The following is a 26,505-nucleotide window of genomic DNA, read 5'->3' on the forward strand; positions in this document are numbered from 1 at the left end:
AAAGTGATTTTTTTATTGAAGGGGGGGGGATAGGGATACCAACTAAAGTTTTGCACACAGGTGCTGGACACTACTGGTGCACCCCTGCAAATCATCCTGCAAAATTTTGACATCATGTGCATTTACATTTTGACATTATGTGCATTCACTATTGCTCTACTCAACTTTGCATCATTATTATTATTTCGGGCAACTCCAAGGAGTCGACAGACTCGTTGAGGGAGGCCCTAAGATCATGTCAAGAACAACTATTTGACATTCGCACGGTATCTATACCTCGCCTTGAACTCATTCACGGTCATAGCCCCCAAAACAGACTCTGGCAGTTTATTCCACTCATTCACCACTCTCCAAGCTCTAACACCCCTCCTAACCACATTCTTGCCCAGCTTCCATGTATGGCCCCTAGTCCTCACACCACTAGTCCTATTCTCAAAAATATCTTCTGGATAAATCTTATAGAAACTCTTCAGTAATTTGAATGTCTCAATCATATTACCCCTTTTCTGCCTATCAACCAATTTTTGCAACCCACAAATCTTCAACCTGTTCTCATAAGGTTCATTCCACAGACCTGCTATCATCTTGGTCACTCATCTCTAGATGCTCTCCACCTCCTCCCCATCAAGAATAAACCATGGCGCTCATATTTGGGCACAGTAGTCTAGATGAGGTCTTATCAAGGTTCGATATAGAGGAACAATAACTTGTTTGTCTCTGCTTGTTAAAGTATTTTTCAGCAACCAAGTGATTTGATGAGCTGATTTAGCCACTTTGGCAATGCGCCTCGTAAACTTCAACTCCCTGTCCACGAACACTTCCAAATCCCTGGCCTCATCAATCTCCTGGAGTACGGTTCCACCAATGTGATATACTGCTGCTAATCTTTTCATTCCAAAATGCATAACCTTACACTTTGCCACATTAAATTGACATCAATTTTCCCTAGCCCAGTCCTCCAAACTATCCAAATCATCCTGCAAAATTTTGACATCCTGTGCACTCACAATTGCTCTACCCAACTTTGCATCATCAGCAAACGAATGAACACTTCATCTCAGATCCTTTCCTATATCGTTAATGAACAAATTAAAAAGTAGTGGTCCAAGAACAGAACCCTGCGGCACACTACTAGTCACAAGCCATCTTTTGGACTCTACTCCTGAATAAACCACTCTCTGGTATCTCTCCATCAACCACCCTTCTATCAATCTCACCAACCCTATATCCATCCCCATCTGCTCCAGTTTACTGATTAAAGTTCCACGTGGTATCCTGTCAAAGGCCTTGGCAAGGTCCAGTAGAATCACTGTACATTCATTACCCTTATCCAGTTCAGCCATCACTGTGTTATAAAATGTGAGCAAGTTACTGAGACATGATCTACTCTTCACAAAACCATGTTGTCCCCCCCATACAGTATCCCATTTTCATCTATCCAATCCTGTATTCTTCTCTTGACTAGTTTTTCAAATTAATTTACAACAGCAGTCTTGGAACCTCCTTTATGCAGTGGAACTATTTTCCCCTCTTTCCACCCCCTTGGGACTAACCCAGACCCGAGACTCAAATTAAACAAAATGGTCAAGGGTACTGACAATTTTTTAGCCGCTTCACGTACGACACGAGCTAGTATACCATCCAATCCCACAGATGTATTGACATTGAGGTTTTGCAATAGGCTACTCACCTCCACTTCATTCACCACAATTCCCTTATAATCTATTAGTTCATTCATTTCTACAATGTTACCACCTGGAAGATATATTATTGCAAAGTGCTTGCTCAGTAATTCAACTATATCAACTGATTCGGTTACCTCCCTACCATTGGCATTCTTTAAAATCATTCTGCCATATACATATTTTCTTTTACTTGCAACATATCGAAAAAACTATTTATGAATCTCTTTAGCCTGCATGGCCAATGTTCTTTTGTAATCCTTTTTTGCTTTTCTTACCACACTCGTTACCCTTCTGGCCTGCACTTTATACCGTTCATGTGCCTGCCGGTCACCTTTCTCCTTAAATCCCTTCCATAGTTGTTTCTTTTTTTTGCATCTCAAGCTTAATGATGTTATTCATCCATTTAACCCCTACTTGATTTATTATTCGGACTCTAGGTGTACAGTCAGCCATTGCTTCATGCAAACACTTCTTAACCGCCTCCCATGCACTATCAACTTCTAGCTCTTGGAGTTGTATATGCCATGACACTGAACCAATCAATCTCCTAAGCTTGTCATACTTACCAGCCCGATAATTCCACATGTACCCTGTCTTAATTGTAAATTCCACACCTTTAGTCACCTCCCAAGTCAAGACCCTATGATCACTCTCACCAATGGGTGGCAATCTGGTCATATTCGTTACAGTCAGATCCTCAGATGCAATTACTAGGTCAAGCACTCTCTGACCCCTAGTATTTTCCATTACATGCTGTCGCAGATAGTTATCCTTTAATAACCGCATAAAATCCAATTCCTTCCTCCTGTGTGTCCTCTCCTCCTTCCAGTCAATGTTACCATAGTTGAAATCTCCCATAATAATTACTCTCCTTTCACTGATTGCTTCTATTTGCTTATGCATACTATCTCCACCATCTATTCCATCACCTGTTCTATAGCAGCACCAAACTGTATATTTTGTTCTGCTTGTTTCAATCTCACACGAAATAGCCTCAGATGTGCTCTTTTCTCTATCCTGCAGTTCCACTTCTATTCTTCTTGGCCTCAGCTCATCAGCTATCATCAATAACACTCCTCCCCCCATTTTATTCTCCCTGTCACTCTGAACACACCATACCCCTCACATTCAATACCACTAGCTGTGTCATCTTCTGTCACCATGTTTCACTAATGCCAATAACCTGTGGTCTGGAAGTGCCAACCAAGGCCAAAAATTCTTCCTTCTTGTTCCTAATATGTCTTAATTGAAAATTCCATACATTTAGCCACCTCCCAGGTCAAGAACTTATGAGCACTCTCACCAATTGGTGGCAACGTGGTCATATTCAATACAGTCAAATTCTCAGATGCAATTACTAGGTCAAGCACTCTCGAACTCCTAGTATATTCCATTACATGCTGTCTCAGGTAATTATCCCTGCATAAAATCCAATTCCTTCCTTCCATGTGTCATCTCCTCCTTCTAATCAATGTTACCATAGTTGAAATCCCCCCATAATAATTACCCTCCTTCCACTCATTGCGTCTATTTGCTTATGCATACTATCTCCACCATTATTCCATCACCTGGTCTATAGCAGCACCCAACTGTATATTTTGTTCTGCTAGTCTCAGTCTCACACCAAATAGCCTCATATGCACTTTTCACTATCCTGCAATTCAACTTCTATTCTCCTTGACTGCAGTTCATCAGCTATCATCAATAACACTCCCTGCCACCATTTTTTTCTCTCTGTCCCTCCTGAACACACTATACCCTTCACATTCTATCCCACTAGCTATATCATCTTCTGCCAGCCATGTCTCACTAATGCCAATAACCTGTGGTCAGGAAGAGCCAACCAATTCCCAGAATTTTTCCTTCTTGTTCCTAATACTCCTGGCCAGTGGCGCACCCAGAGGGGGAGGGCAAGGGACCCGGGCACCCCCCAAAGAAAAGGAAAAAACACTAGAAAAATTTCCAAAAATCTTTTCCTAATTAAAATTCATTTTTTTTATTTATGTTGTGTGCTACTTATGAATTAGCGATCACTGCAGATGCTCAGTTATAGGTCGTATGCGATGTGTAGTGTGTATTCGCAAAACGTCTACTGAACTCGGCCCACCCCAAAAGGTTAAATCCTGAGCGCTCGGCCCCTCCAAGATTAAATCCTGAGTGCACCACTGCTCCTGGCATTAGTATACATGAAGTGCAGAAGCCCGTTAGTCCCACTGCCTATCTTGATGCCTATACTAACTATCCCATTCTGATTTGTTGTCCTTCGTACTAGCTCGGGCTTATTATATTATACACATTCTTACACTCAATTGCCTCGCTGATCTGCATATCCACTTCCTCTAGTTTCCCTGATTCTGCACATCCACTTTCACTTCATTCAGCAACACTTTTTCCAGTCTCTGTACACTAAATCCATTCAGATGCAAACCATCCATCTTGTATAAGTCCTTTCGCCCATCAAACTCACTCCACATGTCCAAAATTCTCCACACCACTCCTCTGCATAACCTGCGCATAGAGTCATTTACAATTATGGCCCTCCTTCAACTCTTCTCTGTCATACTGTGGCAACAGACTCACTTTCTTAACTCTCTCACTCTTTTCTTTTGCTACCTCTAGTAATTCTTTCAAGTCCTCTCTCATAGCAAATTTTTCACCTTTTAAATCATTCACTCAGTTTATGAAATAATTTGTTCAATTTATCATTCGACCATTTATGAAATAGTTAGAGATAAGTAGAATATACTCACCCAACCCATTTTCAATATTTCAAAAGGATGGAAACAATAAAAGAAATATGGACTAATCATTTTAAAGAAACATTCGCAGCTAAAGAAAACATAGATCAAGACACCTTCAATCCAGAAGAACCTTCTAACACAAAAGACATCCTAAATGAAGAAATACATAGAACCATCGAACAAATGAAAAATGATAAAGCACTAGGCATAGACAACATTCAAAAAGAACTTCTGGAAAAAGGGAGAGAAAGCATAATAAATTATGCTTTCTCCCAACATTTCTCTGAAATTTACCAACAGAATAGAGAACAGGCCATATCATATCCATCCACAAAAAAGGAGATATCAAATACTGCACTAACTATAGACATATCACCTTTCTAAGTTACTGCTATAAAATATTTATCAGGATTCATCAAAACAGAGTTAAACATTCGTAAGAACAGATGGAGAAAGAGCAAATGGGATTTAGAAATAGGAGAAGCACAATAGATGCAATTTTCATATTAAACAGATTAGCAGATCTTATGAGAGACAAAAATAAAAAAACTCTCCTACTGTTTTATTGACTTTTGACTCAATAAACAGAAGCAAGCTCATTAAAATTCTGAAGAACAGGGGGTTCTATCAAGGCCTTGTAAAGGTCTTGATAAGACCTCACTTGGACTATTGTGTGCAGGTCTGGTCTCCTGGTTTCCGTTGTGATTCTGATATATTGGAGAGAGAGAGAGAGAGTGCAAATGAGAGTGTTAAAATGATATCAGGATTGTGGAATGCTGATTATGATGACAGATTGAGAATTTGTAGACTGCAGATACTAGCAAACAGGAGAAAGAGGGGTGATATGATTGAGACTTACAAACTTCTGAAAGGGTCATACAGGATTTCAAATGATGGAATTTTTCATCAAAATAACATCCTTATCTTTACATGTGAACATAAATGTAATGTTTCAGTATTGCAATTATCTTTTGAGTTGTAATTCAATCTTTGCCACATGGCCCCTGAACTTCAACTTCCTTTCTATTGACACTCCAAGATCCCTAGCCTAATCAGTTTCTTCTAGGCTAATCCCACCAATATAATACGACATTGGATATCCAATCATGCCGAAGTGAATGACTACATTTACTGACATTGAACTTGCACCCATTTTCTCATCCCCACAATTCCAGCCTATTCAAATAATTCTGCAAAGACTGCATATCAGCAGAATTCCTGATTAGCATACCTATTTTTGCATCATCAGCAAATAGCTGTATGTCGCTTGTCAAATCCTTCCCAATATCATAGATTTAGTTTAATCCTTTATCCCAGTGAGAGCAAACAAAGTTTGCACCTGAAAATATCTTCAGGACTAAATATAGTGTTGTACTATCTTATCCAGTAAGTAGTGCAACACCAAGGCAACTCGTGGCAAAGGTGGAGCAAGCTACCAGGCACTTCTAACCCAGTATCTCCCATAATGCAAAACACATTTCCTATGTGGATATGTATACTGTTATGCATTAAAGGGATTGGCCATCTACCCAGACTAGTTTCGACCTTTATTGAGGTCTCTTCAGTGGGAGCCAGGCCCAGAGCTGGAGATACCAGGCAGAAGCAGTAGCAAGTCATCTGTGCCTATGGGAGTTGCCAAAAGGTTTATCACCTTTTTTACAAAAGGTTTATCACCTTTTTTAAAAAAGGTGATAAACCTTTTGGCAACTCCCATAGGCACAGATGACTTGCTACTGCTTCTGCCTGGTATCTCCAGCTCTGGGCCTGGCTCCCACTGAAGAGACCTCAATAAAGGTCGAAACTAGTCTGGGTAGATGGCCAATCCCTTTAATGCATAACAGTATACATATCCACATAGGAAATGTGTTTTGCATTATGGGAGATACTGGGTTAGAAGTGCCTGGTAGCTTGCTCCACCTTTGCCACGAGTTGCCTTGGTGTTGCACTACTTACTGGATAAGATAGTACAACACTATATTTAGTCCTGAAGATATTTTCAGGTGCAAACTTTGTTTGCTCTCACTGGGATAAAGGATTAAACTAAATCTATTATAGTCTAACCTAGTGATAAATAAATTTTCAACACCTTCCCAATATCATTAATGTGCAGATTAAATAACAGTGGACCAAGCACTGATCCTTGTGGTATACCGCTTGTTATATTTTTATTTTATTTTGTTATTTTTTTTATCAATCTTTGTACTGGTTATGGGCAATACTACTCTTACATCATGTCCAGACTTGATATAGGCCTCAGCCTTTACAAGTGTTTTACCCTATGCCTGTTCTAGTTATCATTCTAGTCATTCTCTGGTGGCAATGACATGCCACCAGTGTGTCCTGTTAGGCCCTCAAGGAAAACATTAAACCTTGCACACTCAGATCCCCCGTATACCACTTTTTGATATCTGTCAATCAGCCATCCTCTTATCTTATCGTGACAGCAACTAACTTTTGGAAGTTAGTTGCTGTCACGATATAATATATTTTGATTACTCGGAATCTAATGCATAATGGTGGAAGACAAAACGAAGCTAAGTGTTCATTACTGTATTTAGTTATATTTCATTTTATTTAGTGTACTTAAATGTTTTGTTTTGCTTGCAATTGTTTGTACTTTTTTTTTCTATTTATTTAACGGAATTTACTAATTGAATAATTAACGATTACGCTACTCGGCAGTAAGAATGATGGTGGATTCAGCTGCAGTTGTAAGTGGCGTATCGCCAAGTCCTCCGCCATTTAAGAACTCGATTATAAGAAATATCATAAGGGACTTTGTGGCTTGCAGTACTTGTGGCTTGTTAAAGAGAGCGGAGAGCGTATGTGTGCAAAATGCAGGCAGTGGGAGGAAATAAGTGTCGAATTATCAATATCCGACCTTGTTGCTCCAGGAATGGGAATGAATGTAGGAAGACAAGTAGCGTGATAGGAGAGAATGAAAAAAATATATGTATGAATGAGAAAATAATAGTTGATAGTGTGGAAGGCGTGAGTGACTGTGAAATTTTAGATGGTTTTGTTTGGGAGAGTGAATTTAGATTAAGAGTGACTGACCTGCAGAGGGAGATAGATGAGCTGAAAGAGGAGGTGGAATGTCTTGTGAATGAGAGCAAAAGTATGAAAGATAAGATTAGGAGAAGGGAAGAGATAAATGCAAGCCGAATCAGAGTGGGGGAGAGAGAGAAATTTGGGAGTGTTAGAAAAGGAGAGAAAGGAAACAGAAGAGAGGGAATGAGTGAGAGGTATGGGAATGCTAGCAGATGAGAGGATGGAAACAGTAGGAGAGATGGAATGAGAGACAGATATGAAAGTGTTAGAAGAGAAGAGGATGGAAACAGTAGGAGAGATGGAATGAGAGAGAGATATGGGAATGCTAGAAGACGAGAGGATGGAAACAGTAGGAGAGACAGAATGAGAGAGATGTATGTGAGTGCTAGAAGAGGGGAGAATGGAAACAGTAGGGGAGAGAGGTATGGGAATGCTAGAAGAGAGAATAGCAGTAGAAGAGAGGGAATGAGAGAGAGACCTATGGGAATGAAAGAAGAGGAGAGAATGGAAACAATAGGAAAGAGAGACGATGTCAGGTAGCACTGAGCCCAGTGGAGTCTAGAAGGGATAATGCTGGGTATAGAAACAATGGCATTTATATGTTTTATACTAATGCCAGGAGTATCCGGAATAAGGGAGAGGAATTGGTGGCGCAGATAGCATCAGCCTGTCCAAAAATTATTGGGATACTGAAACGTGGTTGACAGAAGGGGATATAATAACAGGAATAGAAGTCACTGGGTATAGCATTTTTCATCAGGATAGGAGGGGAAAGCGTGGTGGTGGGGTATGCTTATGATAAGTGATGACCTATGTCCTCTAAGAGTGGAGGCTTTGGAAGGAAGTGAGACAAATGATTTTGAGAGCATATGGTGTGAGGTAGAGGTAGGCAAGACAGGATATTTAGTGGGGTGTTGCTACAGACCCAGGAGCACAGAGGATGGGGACCAGGAGATGTTTAGACAACTAAATTTGGCAAGTGCAAGAAGAATGATTGTTATGGGGGATTTTAACCACAGTAGTATAAATTGGAGAGAGGAAGATACATGTAGCAATAGGGGAATGGAATTTCTAGAATTCTTGAGGGACAAATGTCTTAGGCAACATGTAAGAGAGGGAACAAGAGGTTCAAGAGTTTTGGATTTGGTTATAGCATCAGAAGAGTTGATAATAACTGAGATGTCATCTCTCCCACCAGTTGGAGAGAGTGACCATTGGTTTTGACTTGAAAAATGAATAGACATGCAGGAGTATCAAAGAGACAGGAACTTATGTGGAATTATAAAGTAGGTGATTATAATAGTCTTAGGCGTCAACTTCGGGAAGTTTCATGGATGGAGGAATTGGAAGGCCGGGATATCATTAATGCGTGGGAAATTGTGAAAGAATATTTGTTAGCAGCAATGGTAAGTTGTATACCATGAGTGAAGAAGAGGATACAATTTGGAGTAAAGTGGATGACAAACAATATTAAACAGGAATTGCATGCAAAAAAGAGGCTATGGAAGAGATATAAGGAGACAGGTGAAGAGAGGATGCATGAAGAATATAAGACACAGGCCAGAAGAGTGAATAGTGTGGTACGAAAAGCGAAACTGAATATGAGAGGAAGTTGGCCCTAAGATCCAAAGAAAATCCTAGGGAATTTTTTAGCTATGTGGCCAGTAGGAGGAGAAATGACTGGAAGAATGATATTGTGGGATAAAAATGGGAATAGAGTGACTGATGCAGAGGACATAGTGGAATTGTTCAATGAACACTTTATTGGAGTATTTCATCCTAGAGGAGTCAGTTTTAATGCTAGAGGGATAAGGCTGGTTCGAGGTTTAGAGGTACAGGAGGAGAGTGTGTTTCAAATACTGAGTACTGTGGATGTCAGTAAAGCTTTGGGACTGGATGGTATTTCACCACGAGTTTTGAGAGAATGTGCCAGGGAACTGACAGTGCCTTTAACCTGGCTTTTCAATGAAAGTCTGGCTTTGGCAAATGTGCCCAGGGAATGGAAGGAAGGTAAGACAGTGCCATTGCATAAGGGTGGTAACAGACTGGAAGTGTCTAATTATAGGCCAGTCTGTGTGTCATCAGTAGTTGTTAAGATCTTGGAGAAAGTAGTGAGGGACCGTATACAACATTGGGCAGATGAGGGTAATGTTATCTGTGAAAGTCAACATGGATTTATGAAAGGGCGCTCTTGTTTTAGCAATATGCTAGCCTTTTATAATAAAGTTACAAGAACATTAGATGAGGGAAAGGCACATACTGCTATTTTCTTAGACTTAGCCTTAGCAAAGACATTTGACAGGGTGCCACATGATAAGCTGATATTTAAGTTTCAGCACATGGGTCTGGATGTCAGATTGGTTAACTGGATTCAGGATTGGCTGTCTGATAGGTATCAGAGAGTTGTGTATGGTGGAGCAGTTTCAAGGAGGCAGAGGGTTACAAGTGGGGTCCCACAGGGCTCAGTACTAGGACCTATATTGTTTAACCTTTATATCAATGACATAGCCAGTGGATTGGAGGGGGATATTCAGTTGTTTGCGGATGATGCGAAGCTAGGATGGATTATTAGTAATATTGCAGATGTGGTAGCCCTGTAAGAGGATTTGAATAAGCTAGATAGATGGGCAAATGAATGGGGGTGTCAGTTTAATGCAGCAAAATGTAAGGTCTTGAGGTTTGGGAAACATCGATGGGATGCTGCATACTCTATGGGAGGAGTTATGCTGGAGGAAATAGAGGAGACGAGATCTGGGGTTGATGGTTGATAGAAACCTGAAGTTTAGGGGTCATATTGCAAAGGTGGTGAAGATAACACAGAGGATTGCTGTAAATATGAGAAGGACACTGACCTGCAGAGATAAGAGGGTTATCATTCCATTGTATAAGTCTCTGATCAGACCACACTTGGGCTATTGTTCTCAGATTTGGTCTCCAGGATTTGAAGGGGATAAATTAACTGTGGAAAGGATACAAAGACGGACGACAAAGATGGTTTCAGGACTGTACAAGGATAGTTACGAGGATCGGCTGAGGGAATGTGGACTGCAGAGTTTGGTGGATAGAAGGAGAGGTGATATGATAGAGACTTTTAAACTGTTGAGAGGTGGTTACAGGGTTGACACTGGGGAGTTCTTTTGCTTGGTTGAACAGCGGGAAGGAGTGATGACAAGAGGCCATCCCTCGAAGTTATGAAAGGAAACTGTGAGCAAGAGGGTGAGGAGTGGTTTCTTTGCATGGAGGGTGGTTGAACCGTGGAATGCATTGCCTGATGGAGTGGTGAGGGCGAGAACGGTCAATGAGTTTAAGAAGTGGTATGATAGACTTTGTGTTTCTTAGGGGGAACCTCCCCTCGATGAGTCTTGACAGACTTTATGTTCTTAGGAAGGACCTCCCACGATGAGTCTTTCGACTCCATGGAGGGCTGAATAATAATAATAATAATTTCATCTAGTGAAGAGGTAACAGTGAGCTCAATGTTGCATTCACCAGGTTGATAGCTTTTAACAAAATGGGCACTCATTAACTGAACAACCTCTTCTGCATCTGTAACCCTCATGTCATCTGGATTTAGAAGAGTTATTCGTTCATATTCAATATATCAATGGAATTCTTGCAGCATATCAATAGAGTTCTTGGGGGTTGTCTTTAGCACACAGAGCCAGTTTCTTTTCATACTCAGACTTTGCTTTCTATACAACAGTTGTGACTATTCTAGCCTGCTGCTTATAATGTTCATAATAGATGTCATTCTTTATGCGAACTATATTCCTTCCACATCGTCCTTTCTTACGAATCTCTTGCTTAATAAGATTATGCATCCATTCGATTCCTACTCTATTTATTCTTCAAACTCTTGGGACACATTCTGATATCGCATCATTTATGTATTGTTTAAATGCTTCCCATGCACTGTCGATATTCTTTCCATCCAGCAACCGATCTCATTCCGCTGAACTCAATATACCGCTCTGTTGGTCATAATTTCCTGCTTTGTAGTTCAGCATGTAACCTTTTCTGAATGGAACCTTCATACACTTAGGTCACTTTCCAAGTGAGTACTGCATGATCACTGTCACCAGCCAAAGGCAGAATAGTTATGTCTTTAACTGAAACACCCCCTGACACTATAATCAAATCTAACTCTGTTTGGCCTCAAATTCCTTCTGTCACATGCTGCGTTTATTGATCTATTGTCCCGCAACAGATCAATAAATGCATTTTCATTCTTCTCATGAGATTCTACTGCTACCCAAACAATATTTGGATAATTAAAGTCTCCCATTATGATTACTCTTTTTTGCACTCATTTTTTCTATTTGGTGATGGATTTCTTTATTACTAGCAACCGATCCACCAGGTCTGTGATAACACCCCACTATGTAATTAGTCTTGTTAGATTCCGCCTCACACCAGATTGCTTCAAAATCACTGCCACATGAAATATTGTTAGTAGTAGTACTACAATCATAGGTCTCAACTCTAACTGGATTTAAGTCATCCTGTATCATTAGCAGCATGCCCCCCTCCTATCCTATCCCCCTCTATCCTTCCTAAAAATACTGTACCCTTGACACTCGATACCAGTTAGTAGGTCTGCTTCTGATAGCCAGGTCTCACTAATGCGTACAATCAGAGATAAAAACATATTGACTAAGGCAACAAACTCTATCCTTTTGTTTCTGATACTCCTAACATTCGTGTACAGACAATAATCTACCTTTTTGTTCTATTGTATTGTCTTGTCTGCAGTCTGCCTGATACAGTTGGATAACTTGCAGATCTCTATTATACTCTAATGCCTTACACATGCAGACATCTTTGCACACATATGATGGGTCCGAGCCAGACGAACACAAACTCGAAATCATTCTCTCTTCATCCACATTTCCATGACAAAGCCCATTCCCATCATTAACACAGTTATTATTATTATTATTACTATTCAGGCCTCCACGGAGTCAAAAGACTCATCGTGGGAGGTCCTTCCTAAGAACATAAAGTCTGTCAAGACTCATTGAGGGGAGGTTCCCCCTAAGAAACAGTCTATCATCCCACTCCTTAAACTCATTGACCGTTCTCACCCTCACCACTCTATCAGGCAATGTATTCCACGGCTCAACCACCCTCCATGCAAAGAAACCACTCCTCACCCTCTTGCTCACAGTTTCCTTTCGTAACTTCCAGGGATGGCCTCTTGTCATCACTCCTTCCCGCTGTACAACCAAGTGAAAGAACTCCCCAGTGTCAACCCTGTAACCACCTCTCAACAGTTTAAAAGTCTCAATCATATCACCTCTCCTTCTTCTATCCGCCAAACTCTGCAGTCCACATTCCCACAGCCGATTCTCATAACTATCCTTGTACAGTCCTGAGACCATCTTTGTCATCCGTCTTTGTATCTTTTCCACAGTTAATTTATCCCCTTCAAATCCTGGGGACCAAATCTGAGAACAATAGTCCAAGTGTGGTCTGATCAGAGACTTATACAACGGAATGATAACCCTCTTATCTCTGCAGGTCAGTGTCCTCCTCATAATTGCAGCAATCCTCTGTGTTACCTTCACCACCTTTGCAATATGTCCCCTAAACTTCAGTTTTCTATCAATCATCAACCCCAGATCTCTTGTCTCCCCAACTTCCTCCAGTATAACTCCTCCCATAGAGTATGCAGCATCCCATCGATGTTTCCCAAACCTCAAGACCTTACATTTTGCTGCATTAAACTGACACCCCCATTCATTTTCCCATCTATCTAGCTTATTCAAATCCTCTTGCAGGGCTACCACATCTGCACTATTACTAATAATCCTTCCCAGCTTCGCATCATCCACAAACAACTGAATATCCCCTTGCAATCCACTGGCAATGTCATTGATATGAAGGTTAAACAATATAGGTCCTAGTACTGAGCCCTGTGGGACCCCACTAGTAACCTTCTGTTTCCTTGAAACTGCTCCACCATACAACTCTCTGATACCTATCAGACAGCCAATCCTGAATCCAGTTGACCAATCTGACATCCAGACCCATGTGTTGCAACTTAAATATCAGCTTATCATGTGGCACCCTGTCAAATACCTTTGCTAAGTCTAAGAAAATTGCAGTATATGCCTTTCACTCATCTAATGTTCTTATCACTTTATTATAAAAGGTTATCATATTGCTAAAACAAGAGCGCCCTTTCAGAAATCCATGTTGACTCTCACAGATAACATTACTCTCATCTGCCCAGTGCTGTATACGGTCCCTCACTACTTTCTCCAAGATCTTAACTACTGATGACACACAGACTGGTCTATAATTAGACACTTCCAGTCTGTTACCACCCTTATGTAATGGCACTATCTTACCTTCCTTCCATTCCCTGGGCACCTTTGCCGAAGCCAGACTTTCATTGAAAAGCCAGGTTAAAGGCAATGTCAGTTCCCTGGCACATTCTCTCAAAACTCGTGGTGAAATACCATCCAGTCCCAAAGCTTTATTGACATCCAGAGTTCTCAGTATCTGAAACACACTCTCCTCCTGTACCTCTAAACCTTGAACCTGCCCTATCCCTCCAGCATTAAAACTGACTCCTCCAGGATGAAATACTCCAATAAAGTGGTCATTGAACAATTCCACTATGTCCTCTGCATCAGTCACTCTATTCCCATTTTTATCCCACAATATCATTCTTCCACAGCCATTTTTCCTCCTACTCGCCACATAGCTAAAAAATTCCCTAGGATTTTCTTTGGATCTTAGGGCCAACTTCCTCTCATATTCAGTTTCGCTTTTCGTACCACACTATTCACTCTTCTGGCCTGTGTCTTATATTCTTCATGCATCTTCTCTTCACCTGTCTCCTTATATCTCTTCCATAGCCTCTTTTTCACATGCAGTTCCTGTTTAATATTGTTTGTCATCCACTTTACTTCAAATTGTGTCCTCTTCTTCACTCGTGGTATACAACTTACCATTGCTGCTAACAAATATTCTTTCACAATTTCCCACGCACTAACGATATCCCGGCCTTCCAATTCTTCCCTCCATGAAACTTCCCGAAGTTGACGTCTAAGACTATTATAACCACCTGATTATAATTCCACATAAGTTCCCGTCTAGTTATATAACATTGTCGCTCTTACACTCACATTCACACCATTCCTCCCTTTATAATTTAGTTTTCCTGACTCTGTGTTAGGTTTTATACCAGTTATTAGTTTTTCTAGACTCCTGATACCAAATGCATTCAGGTGTAGGCCATCCCTCTTATACAAATCCAATCTTCCCTCAAACTCACTCCACACACATCCAAAAACTCTCATCCATTCCTTCTACATAGGCTACACATCGAATCGTTTGCCATCATAGCCCTTCTTTTTAATTCATTTTTATCATAGCAAGGTAAAATACTAACGATTTTCACTTTCTCACTCTTCATTCTCACCTCTTTCAACATCCCTTTTTATGTCCTCTCTCATACTGAACTTATCGTCAGGTAAATCATTTGTATCTACTAACACTACGATTTCGTATACTTTTGTTTTCTGTTTTTGAATTGCTTGCGTTATATTTTTAATTTTCGCTCCAGGAAAACTCGATGTTATAATTCATTCATCTATAGCATGCTTTATTATAGAGTCACCATACCAAATAACTTCTTTCTTTTTTACTAACAACGTCACTTACCTGATTTCCATTATTTCCTGACTTATTGGTCAATTGGTAGAGCTTCTGCTACTAATGGGTCACACAAAAAGTTAAGTAAGTTTCAGCACGGTTAGTAGTTGGAAGGGGTTCAATCATTCGTTGCTGTTGGCACACTCTCCTTCGATGAGTCTTTTGACTCCCTGTAGGTGTAACATAATAATCATCATCATCATCATCATGCATATCAAGAATTTAGGCCTAGCGTGGCCTGTTCCGGCCTTAGAAGTCATCGTTGAATCTTTTTAAGAGGACATCCTGGTTTTCTTTTTCCTAATGGCTTGTACTTGATGGCTTGTTTTGGTAATCTTTCTACTTTCATTCTTTGAACGTGTTCCATCCATTTATGTTTATATTTTTTTTTTCTATTACCGATTCTTGGTTTAATTCTTTCATAATTTCTTTGTTTCTTTTGTGATCAAATAGAGTATACTTTGCAGTTTTTCTCATAAACTTAATTTCTGCTGTTATTAATCTTCATTTGTCTTTTTGTTTTATTGTCCAGTAATGATAATAATAATAACCTGTTTTTTCCTTGCTTTGTTGTTTCTTCGTTTTTCTTTTTCTCCCTATGCTCATTTAAATGTCTCGACTTTTTGTAATTCCTGCATTGTCTCTCTGATGATCTGCTTCAACTTTGCTATTTTGGCAGTTAATTCATTTTCATTAACCTCCTTCATGTGTACAATAACCTTGTTAGCAGGGTTAACCTTTCTTGTTCTTGCGATGCTTTTTTTAGCATTACATTTCTTGCCCTTTTTTTTGGCGCTATTTTAAACATATGCTAAATATTGAAATATCTTAATAAAAATGTGATAAAATACTAAATACACTATAAAACACTAAAATCTACACTAGTCTACTACAATACACAAATTTTCTAAGTGAAAGCATAATAAAAACAGACAAAAATCACCAACTTTTACAGGAGTACTAAATTCACCAACCAACCAATATGTATCCAAGAATGAACCCAGAAAGACTACCAAACATATTATTAAATGGTAGAATTGAAGCAAAGTCCAGCAGAGGAAGACCAAGAAAGAAATGGATTGACAACATTAATCCTTTAACTGCTGATTTTATATTCTACTGACATTATCCCATGTGCTGAATTAATTTTGCAAAAAATTTATAAATAAAATCAATTAAAGTTCTTACAGGTAAGAAGTCTGGACAGCATCATACATTCTTGATATGCACTTGTTCACTCACAAAAATGGCAATAATAGTGTTTCATAAAATTTACATAATCTGCAAGCGGTGTCCACTTGAGGACGCCATTTATTTCCACACTCAAGTTAACTCGACCGTAGGAGTTAAAGAAAGCATCCAGTTAAATCCATAATAGAACTACATAAAATGACAGCAGACAGAAAGAAATGGCAAAAATTTGTCTTTGAGGAACTCAATCCACCATGAGCAGAAGAGAAGAATGACAACAGTAATAATAAGGATAAATAGATGAAGACACATATTGAGGCAACTTAATCCTACTGAATTTGAAGCTGGGTTTAGCTTTTATGAATGTTTTAGTAATAATGGGTATAATCTTCTGATAATATGTATAAAAAAATTTATGTAGGTCCACTGTGTAGGTATATAATACGGAATCATTTCCTGCTCGTGCTTATCAGATACTGATTGAAACATATATGAGATTTAAAAAATTATCAAAATTATGAAACTTTGCTTTGTCAAAGATGGGCCTTCCGTGATGAGTCTTGTATTATCATGGAGATCCTGAATAATAATAATAGACCTAACAGGCAGTACTTGTTGCGTTGAACTTTTGCTATGCTAATTTAGTGTTATAAAAATAGATTAGCATATGACAGGGTGTTCTACAGTTTAACTGACAAACTTCAGTAGTATATATACTCTAGAGGTAATTTTAAGCAAAAAAAGTTTTTATACATTATGGGTCAGTTGGATTCTTTCTATCATGTTATGGGAATGTCATATCCTATACAGATATTACTATGTTCAACTACTTTACTTTTAATAATTACATTATGCTGATTTATCAAATTTCCATCATTACAATGACATTACCTTCTGTTGAAATTGGGTGCACTATGCCTAGAAGCATGCTTCTATTCATTGCTCTGAGCATTCCCACTGCATGTGGACAAGTTCATTTTTGATGCCATCAATAATTTGTTATCTCCTGTATCAGTTGCTGTTTTTTTTTTTTTTTTTTTTCCCTGCTTACTGTTACTGTAAATCCTAGATTAGAGACAATCCCTCATCTAATGTTCAGCTGATTGAGGGAAGCCATGGCACAGGTCTACCTCTTCCTGTCCATCTTCTGGTTAAAATGTTCTTTGAGAAATGCTTTTACCACTCTGCTGAAATGTGGCACTGGTACTCCATTGTGCTGTATCCATGTTCAGCATCATATTGTAAGCAGCACATATTATAAATATAGCAGTAGGTTATTTTGCAGAAAAATCTCTGCTCTGAATTTCTGTATGAAATGTAGTCTAACTATGTGATGGTTGCCTAATAATTTGTCATGGCCACCGAAAACCTGTGTTGAAAAGCATGCTTTTTCATCTTGGATTTTGCCGTTCCCAAGTGAGGGAATTCCATGTGTTGTTTATACTATCATGGATGAAATGAACTTCTCTATAGACAGTGTAAAATCCAGCCATGCCTAGTGAAAACTTGACATGCTGGTCCCAAGCCCGGATAAATGGGGAGGGTCGAGCGCAGGGCTAGCAACCCAGTCTCAGAAAAAAATTTTTTGCTAGGCAAACTGAAAAACCTTCCAAAGATACTAGATGAAGCAAAAAATAGAGACCGGTGTGAAATGGTGGTGGAAGATCTATGCTCCCAGGTGGAGTGAAGAGGATTAAGTAGTAAGTAATGGACAATGTAAAGAGGATCTTTCAATTTTTCCAATCACATAACTTCACATGAGGTCCATGATCTTTGGGAAAGAGGTATTGTACTCTTTGCAGATGATATGAATAAAGGCTGTTGGAGTGCAAAATTCTTTATACCTAAGTGGGTGAACACTAATCATACATGAAATTCTGTGTACACTTGAGCCAGGGCTTCACTGTATTGAATCCAGAACATCACCTTCACACACATTGCATATGTGCAATTTCTATGTGGGCTTGTGGAAGGAACTATTCTTCCTCATCACATATGCAATGGGAAATGGACAGCATACCTGTTTCCCATTACAAAAACTGTATACAAATACTATGTTCAGCATATTCCATATTTGGAAATGTTCAAATGGGAATCAAGGTTTAATACACACAAGCACACCCACTAGTAGGATGACAATCTGATTTAGTAGTTAATGGTTACAGCAGGATCACTCTCTCTCCAATGTTGCAGCCCATAACATAAGAGTTGAACTGACTCTGTGGATGTGGACTTTTCTGCTTATAATCACCTCTAGAACACTCTGTTCAAGTTTGTTGGTTATATCAAGGAATATCCTGTATAATACAGAAAAATATTTTTTATAATGTTTCAACACAAAACTTACCGTGTATATATTTACTTATGTTGAAGTATTCCAAGTTTTTCTTCCCTGTCTTGGAAACCAAAGTGGCATAGCATCTTTTGGTATTGGCTTGAGAATACAGAACGACAAAGGCAAGTTCCTTCCAGGGACGCCTCTTCGTCTGCGCCTCCAGAAACAATGTGCTAATCATGGTAAGTAATTGTAGATTTTTTCAGAGATATTTAGATATTACAACTCAGTCATGTTATCATGAAATATTTAGGAATAAACACGACACACACGAGAAACTAGTTAAAAATTCATCCATTTTGTAATTAAAATTCTAATACTCCTTGGAATTTCATCACTGCATTATTTACGTGAAGCGGTTTTTCTTAACTAATAAAAAAAATCTCTAGGTTCTGTATTTCATTATAATAAACAACAAAAAAAAGAATAAAAATAATTAATAATTAAATAAAAAAGTTATTAAATGTTTAAACCTCTTTTGGGACTTATGTGCCACCCTGCATTATATCGTGTCTATTATATTGCATTGAAGAACTTATTCACCTTTGCCAAATTACTCGTAAAGAAGAATTAAAATTAACATAAAGTAAGTTAACTGGAAAGTAGTGTTAGGTAGCATACCAGGCAGGTACGTTCCATACCGGGGGTGCAATGAACCCGAGCGGCACAATTTAGGAGTGGTATAATCCAACACATTCATAAAAAATAGGAAATAAATAGAAGAACATCTCAGTAAAAAATGAATAGAAATAAGTTTTTTTTTTTTCACTATTTGTGTTTTTTCTTTATTTTAATATACATTCCTCTTAATGTACAGTATGATAAAATTATTTGTAACGTGTTATTGTTCTTTGGGATCGTTTAATTTTTAATGGAAGGGGGGGCACAAAAATTTTTTACCCAGGCGGCACAAATCCACGGAATGGCCCTGTTACCAGGTATACGTATATAATTCTTATGTTTCTCTGTTACCAACATCCACATTCCTCACATTTTGACACGGGCACCATCCTATTAATATCTACTTCCATCTGCTCACACTGAAATACTTTGATGAATTGCTCAAATCCATTGCAACTCTGTGCCTCTTTCATCTTATGTAGGCATAATTATCCTCTCATCAGCAGCACTTCTCTTCTCCCTCCTTGTCCTTGCTGTTCTCACTAAAAACATCATATTCTTCTATTTCTGTTTTCTTCAAGGTATTATCCTCATTGAACCATGATTCACTAATTAAATTCCTCCCATTGCCTACATTTTGCACATATATGCACTCCCCCCCTTCTCTCACCTGTCACATATCCAACTCCTGGGATGCATACATACCACAAGCACTGCATGCCACAAAATCTTTTATTATGTTACAAAAAATAGAGTCCTTAAATGGCAGAGGATTTGGTGATATGCCATTTGTAATTGGAACTGCAGCTGCCATCATTCACTTACTGCCAAGGAACTACTAAACACTAAATGCTATATATATATATATATATATATATATATATATATATATAAACACTATATTAACACTATATTTTATATATAAAAATGCTAAATATACACAAATATTTACCTATACTAAATAGCAAAAACTTCTCTTCAACTGCAGATGCATCCGACTCTGATGACCTTGCCTTCTTCTGACTCAGATGCATCAGCGCCTGCCTGAGCAAATTTTTCAGTGTGTGCAAGATTTTTTTTTTCTGCCCTCCAGTCAAAAAAAATATTTTTTTCTCTCTTTGGTTTCATATTTATATTATTTATTAATATATCACATTTTTAATATTAAAATATTAAATTACTAAATAAAAATTTCCGATTAAATTTGTTTCTTAAATAAAAATATTCTATTTATAAGAGAATCAAATTTTCTCAATGTAATTGGATCTAAATGTTTCTATCTCAGGGATTATCAAAATAATTATTTGGAGCTTATATAATTAGAATAAAATATAATTATCTTTATAAATATGTATATATAAATTTAATATTTTTGAAATATATGATCTATCCAATTTAATTATTATTATTGTTTATTTTTATTTTTTTCGGCCTTCAGTATAATTGTAACATAAACACTTTGTAAGTTTTCCACCCTTTTACTTTTCCGCCTGCGGCATTCGTCTATTCCACCCCTGCCTCGAGCCGGGCCTGGGCCAAAGGCATTCCCAAAGAGTTCTTTCATTAGTGATGAGTAAAAGGAAGGATGTGCTGATAGTAACAGAAGCAAACAAAATAGATGAGGTACTGAGTGATCAGTTTGCAAGAGTGTACCATCCAGTTGGAGTTATTGACGTACCAGGACATTAACTCGTGGGAGAATAGAGATAAATGAATTGGAGATGCTTACCATATTACAGAATCTTAATATAATGATCATGGGATTAAATGCCAATTCAGCTCATGTATTATGAGAATGTGCAAGGACACTGGCACCTCCTCTCACCAAGATGTTTAAGCCTTAGTTTTGGGAAGATGCCAATGGATTTAAATTGGGCAATATAGTTGTTCTGCTGCATAAAGGAGGCCAGTCAGTATCCATATTATAGGCCAGTCAGTATCCAGAACTATAGGTTTTGCCTTACTAATTTGCTTGCTTTTTATAATAAAGTGACAATTAAGTTGGATAACAGAAATGGCTACAAGTGATTCTACTAGAGACTTTGCAAAGACATATGACAGGATACCATATTTAATTATGTTGCATAAATTGGAACAAATGAGATTGATATGAACGTGGTATTTAGATAAGAACAACAGTTATTATCTTCATATGCATGTGAGATCATAATATCTGATTACAGGTTTCATTTGTTGTTACCTGTAATCAGATATTATAACCTCACATGCATGTGTGTGCTTATTTAAAAAAATAAATTAATTAAAAAAAATCAGAAATTTCTAATAGGAATGTCTTCAGTTTTCTGAAGTTAGAAACAATCACAATTGTTTTCTTTCCTGTCTACAAAAATAAAATAAATAAATACTGGAACTTTTTAATAAATGAAAATTTTTCACACTTCAAAAATGACTTAACTCGAAATAATTTTTTTTTTTTTGATAAATAAAATGTATCATACTTGTGTTTGATAGCTATTGATGAAATTTTCAGGAAGATTTTCAGAGATTAAATTTGTGTACCAGTTACTTCATTATTAGATCAGTCTACAGAACAAAGATGAAAATCAAAATGAACGTTCTTTTGCAACATTTATAATCTCTGTAGGTCCAGATCCGGAATGTGACAAGAAATGTGCCAATGGAGGAAGATGTAATCAACACAGAATTTGTGAGTGCCCTAAAGGATATATGGGGAAATATTGTAAAACAGGTAGGTAGGCTGTTTCAAGTTTCTCTATTAAAATGATTTTAATTTGAATAGTTTTAATTAGTACCACAGCTACTCAGATGATTATAGTGATCTATAGCTTGAGAAATTTATTTCACACAAGCCATAGTAAAATAAATAAATAAATAAAAGTTCAATGTGTGTTTTTTTTTTCCTTAGGACTTTAGCAATATGTTCCGAAATGTTTTTAATACTATTATTATTATTATTATGTGACTCCTCCAAGGAGTCCAAAGACTCATTCAGGGAGCACACTTATTCTACAGCTCTGTCTCCACCACTTAATCCACCAAATACCGAACCACCACTACCATCATCTACATCAATGCCATCTACTGCTCACCACCACTAGTATTTTTTGTCTGTAAATTACGTGTGTGCTCAAGGCCCGATTAGTCTGTATGTGGGATGAAAAAATTGAGTTTCTCTTAATAATAATACATAGTATTATTATATTATATTACGCTGCTTGGAAAGAAGTCGAAAGACATCATAGTATGAGAAATAAAGAGCAATGCTGTCCACCTTAATAAGATGTAGGACCGCCTTTCACTGTGATGATTGCAGCAATCCTTTTCAGCATAATTTTTGCAAGTGTATGATAGTGATCACTGGGAATTCATCACTATCATACACTATCATTGATCACTATCATAAGCAGATGTCCCTTGATCTCACCTGATGCTCCAGTTTATCCCACAGATGTTCAGTAGGGTTGAGATCAGGGCTCTGTGGAGGCCAGTCAAGTGTGGTGACGCTTATGTTCACAAACCATACAGTTAAAGCAGCAGCCTTATGAAGTTCTTCGTTGTGCATTGTCACCTAACCTTTTGGAGTTCACTGTTTGTGGTGCCACAAACAGAGGTCTGAACCAAACCAGAAAAAACAGGACTACCATCAAGCACCACTGCCAAATTTCATAGTTAGGGTTATGCACTCTGATAAGAGGCATTCACCGAGCATCTACCACCCACCCACCCATCCATCTGCTTAGTAGAGGGTGTAGCATGATTCATCGCTCCATAATACAGCTTTCCAAGCTTCCTTGGGACATGCTCTTTGCACACTGAAGACAATGCTGCATGTTGGTTCAGGTAATGTGATTTGTATATTGTGGCTACCATGAAAACCTATGTTGTGAGCCTCAGTTCTGAATGTTTTTGTGCAGATTCATGTTCTAGTGAATGCCCAGAACTCTGCATTCAACATGTCAGCTGATGAATGATGGTTTTTACATATTGTCCTTTGTAGCACCCTAGGATCATGTTCAATGAGTGTGGGTAGCGATTCCATTTCAGTATGGTATCACTGATTATTGATCTGGGATACTCCAGTTTATCAACAGTTTGTTGAAGATAGGCTTGCAACATGCATCCTATCACAATGCCTCTTTCAAACTCTCTCAATTCCCTTCTTGCTGTTATTTCACCAGGACACAGTTGTACTGATTTGGAAGCATCATATTACTACTGGCTACAAACACATGAATTGTTCCATATAATGATCATTCCATTATGAAGTAACCACTTCATACTTATAAGCATGGAAATAGTGTTCACTGGACAATGAAAGTCAGCTACCACCCAGAAGTTTGGTTGACAGTTCCCCTGACTAGGAAAGATTGGCTTATAGGGCAATACTCTCTTCACTGGAACCCTGTTTGTGAAAACAGGTCATACCATGAGAAGGTCGGGTTGACCTGGCTGGGAGAGACCATATATTGCTCATCACCAGCCTATCGATGGAAGTTCATTGAAAAGTGGTATTTGGTGGTTTGGTGAATTAAACTAATTAACATTGTATTAATATTGAATGTCTTAATATAATTATGGCTGCTAATTTGATATTACCATTCACAAGAAAAATGCTAATTTGAGTTTTTACAGCTCTGTGCTATCCTCAGTGTATGAATGGAGGTACTTGCATCTCTCCAGGAGTTTGTTCCTGTGCTGATGGATATCAGGGTCCACATTGTGAAGGAGGTAAGGCATTGTTTTTTTCGAATAGAAAAGTTGTTTTATAAGTTCTTCAAAAAATAAGTTTTCTGTTATAATAATTTATAGCATTATAGTGAGTTTTAGGCTTTCATTATGTGGAGTCATAATGAAATTTATTAATTACTTTATATGTTGTTCACTGTACAACATCTCTGTGTTGCTTAATAAATTGAAATTAAATGAAATTACACCTTTTGCTTGGTTTGAAATGTTTGAACTATTACACTATGTAGTAAAGTTTTTATTACCAGATAACAATTTTTGATGATCTGAATGCATTTTTTAATGACTGCAGAAATTAAAACAGAACTTTTCTATCACTTTTGGTTTTTGAGCAACACATGAATTTAGCTTTTTTTTTGCAAAACAGATAATTTTTTTTCACCATAACTCAAAAAAAATGAGAATATACACTTGTTTATGGTATGCTTTGTAAGCTACTTTATTTCTTGTTCATATTCAGAACATATCCATACTTCTATAAATCCAGATGTTAGATATTGCAATAAAAAATGCAGCAGAAACAAGAGTGATGAAGATTGGATTTATTATTATTATTATCTCAAGACCCCATGGAGTCAAAGACTCATCTAGGAGATCCTTTTGTCATACACACAGCTCATCATACTGCAAATTGTAATGTTTTGAGATTTGGTAAGCAACGATGGGATGCAAAGTATACACTTAGTGGGGAAACTTTAACAGAAGTAGAGGAGATGAGAGATCTAGGAGTGATGGTGGACAAGGACCTGAAATTCAGGGGCCGCATTTGCACACAAGTTGTGAAGATATCACATTGGATAATGGCAATAATGCAGAGGACCCTGACATGCAGAAATAGAGAGGTTATGATTCCATTGTATAAGGTCTTGATCATGCTTCATATGGATTATTGTGCTCAGATTTGGTCACCAGGTTTTTGTGGTGACGAGGATATGTTGGAAAGGGTCCAGAGAAGATTCACAAAGGTAGTCAGTGGTCTTTGGAATGTGAAGTATGAGGACAGATTGAGAGAATGTAAGTTGCAGAGCCTCGTGAATAGTAGGAAGAGGGGGGGGATATGATTGAAACATACAAGGTAGTCAGGGGTTGTATTAGGTTGACATGGAAGAAATATTAATAGAATTGGAGAAGGGAGTAGAACAAGGGACTATCACTGGAAACTGTATAAGGAGGGTGTGAATAGAGGAGTGAGGAGTAGGTCCTTTGCATGGAGGGTGGTTGGTGATTGGAATGCATTGACTGAGTGTAGACACATTGAATCAGTTTAAAGCATGGTTAATGAGCACTGTGTGCGATAGTGTGTTGGATGAGCATTGTATGCAATAGTGTGACCTCCCATGATGAGCCTTTGACTCCATGGAGGTCAAATGTTAATAATAATAATTATGGAAACAACTACAATTTCAGAACACACTTACTTTACTTTAAATTAACATAAAATAATACTCAGTGTTTCCGTTTTATATTAGTGTTATCATCATCATGATTTTATATATACTTATATACAGTATATATATACAGGTATCCCTTGATTAACGTGATTAATTAATCCCTTGATGTTACAGCATATATCAAAATCGCCTTAATCAAATCTAATAATCAATAGTAAAAATTAAAATTTGTCCATGATTGATTACTATATTAATAATTCGTTTTATATGGTACTCTTTTAGGAAAGATAAGCTGTGGAAAGACACACTTTTTTTCTTTGAAAATAGGTCTGAAAAACAGGGTGCGTCTTATATGCTGATACTAAGTTTTTTATTACTTTCATTTCTGGATAGTGACCTATCCCATAACACATAGCATTATACATGTCTGTAAGGATATGTACTTTGCATTATGGGATACTAAGGCAAGTGATGCAAAGTCATTAGCCTCTATGTATACGTGTTGCCCCAGTTCTGAAAATAGTTACGCGATTTCTTTCTTGCTTCCTTGCAGTGTGTGAGAGCAGTTACGTAGAGTTCAGTGGATGCATATGCACTGTCATCGATGATCATAGCTATTAAATCACAGATATGCTGTTAAATTTTCTCTAAATTTCTTGGCAAATTATGGGTGAAAAACGTCGGCATTGCTACAATATTGCATACAAGCTATGTTGCATATGCTAAAGAAAATGGAAACAGGGCTGCAGAGAGGCATTTCAGGCCACCCCAACTGAGAAAATGATAAGAACTTGGCAGAATCAGGAAGAGGATCTAAAAAAAAAAGCAACTCACAGTAAACATAACCTATGAAGTGAAACTACAAATCATAGAATTTCGGTGTCTATGAAAATGACTATTCATCAAAAGAAAGCAATAGCCACTAACTTATATGCTGGCAAATACAGTACATATTAGTTCATGTCTCATTTGTTGCTGACGTATATGATATTACACTATTCGAGTTCAAAGCAACAATTGTCAAAAGTTGCTTAGATAAAAATTATGAACAGTTAATAGTGATGACTTCCCCAAAACTTGGATATTGGCATGCAGTG

At 37.8% G+C, this 26,505-nt stretch overlaps 1 protein-coding gene across 2 annotated transcripts in view; it reads left to right on the forward strand.

Moving 5' to 3' along the window:
* LOC150101957 (protein shifted-like) overlaps positions 1 to 26,505 on the forward strand; it is a 104,578-nt gene that overhangs the window by 48,447 nt on the left and 29,626 nt on the right. For both annotated transcript variants that reach the window (XM_090400024.1, XM_090400025.1), the window contains exons 4-6: positions 18,707 to 18,850; positions 21,895 to 21,999; positions 23,904 to 23,999. In XM_090400024.1, coding sequence (XP_090256150.1) covers positions 18,707 to 18,850; positions 21,895 to 21,999; positions 23,904 to 23,999 — 345 coding nt within the window. The remainder of the gene's footprint in view (positions 1 to 18,706; positions 18,851 to 21,894; positions 22,000 to 23,903; positions 24,000 to 26,505) is intronic.

The sequence above is a fragment of the Typopeltis vanoorti genome, chromosome 11, assembly GCF_054136105.1.
Source record: "Typopeltis vanoorti isolate ZY-2024b chromosome 11, IOZ_Tvanoo_1.0, whole genome shotgun sequence".
In the NCBI taxonomy this organism is placed as follows: Eukaryota; Metazoa; Arthropoda; class Arachnida; order Uropygi; family Thelyphonidae; genus Typopeltis; species Typopeltis vanoorti.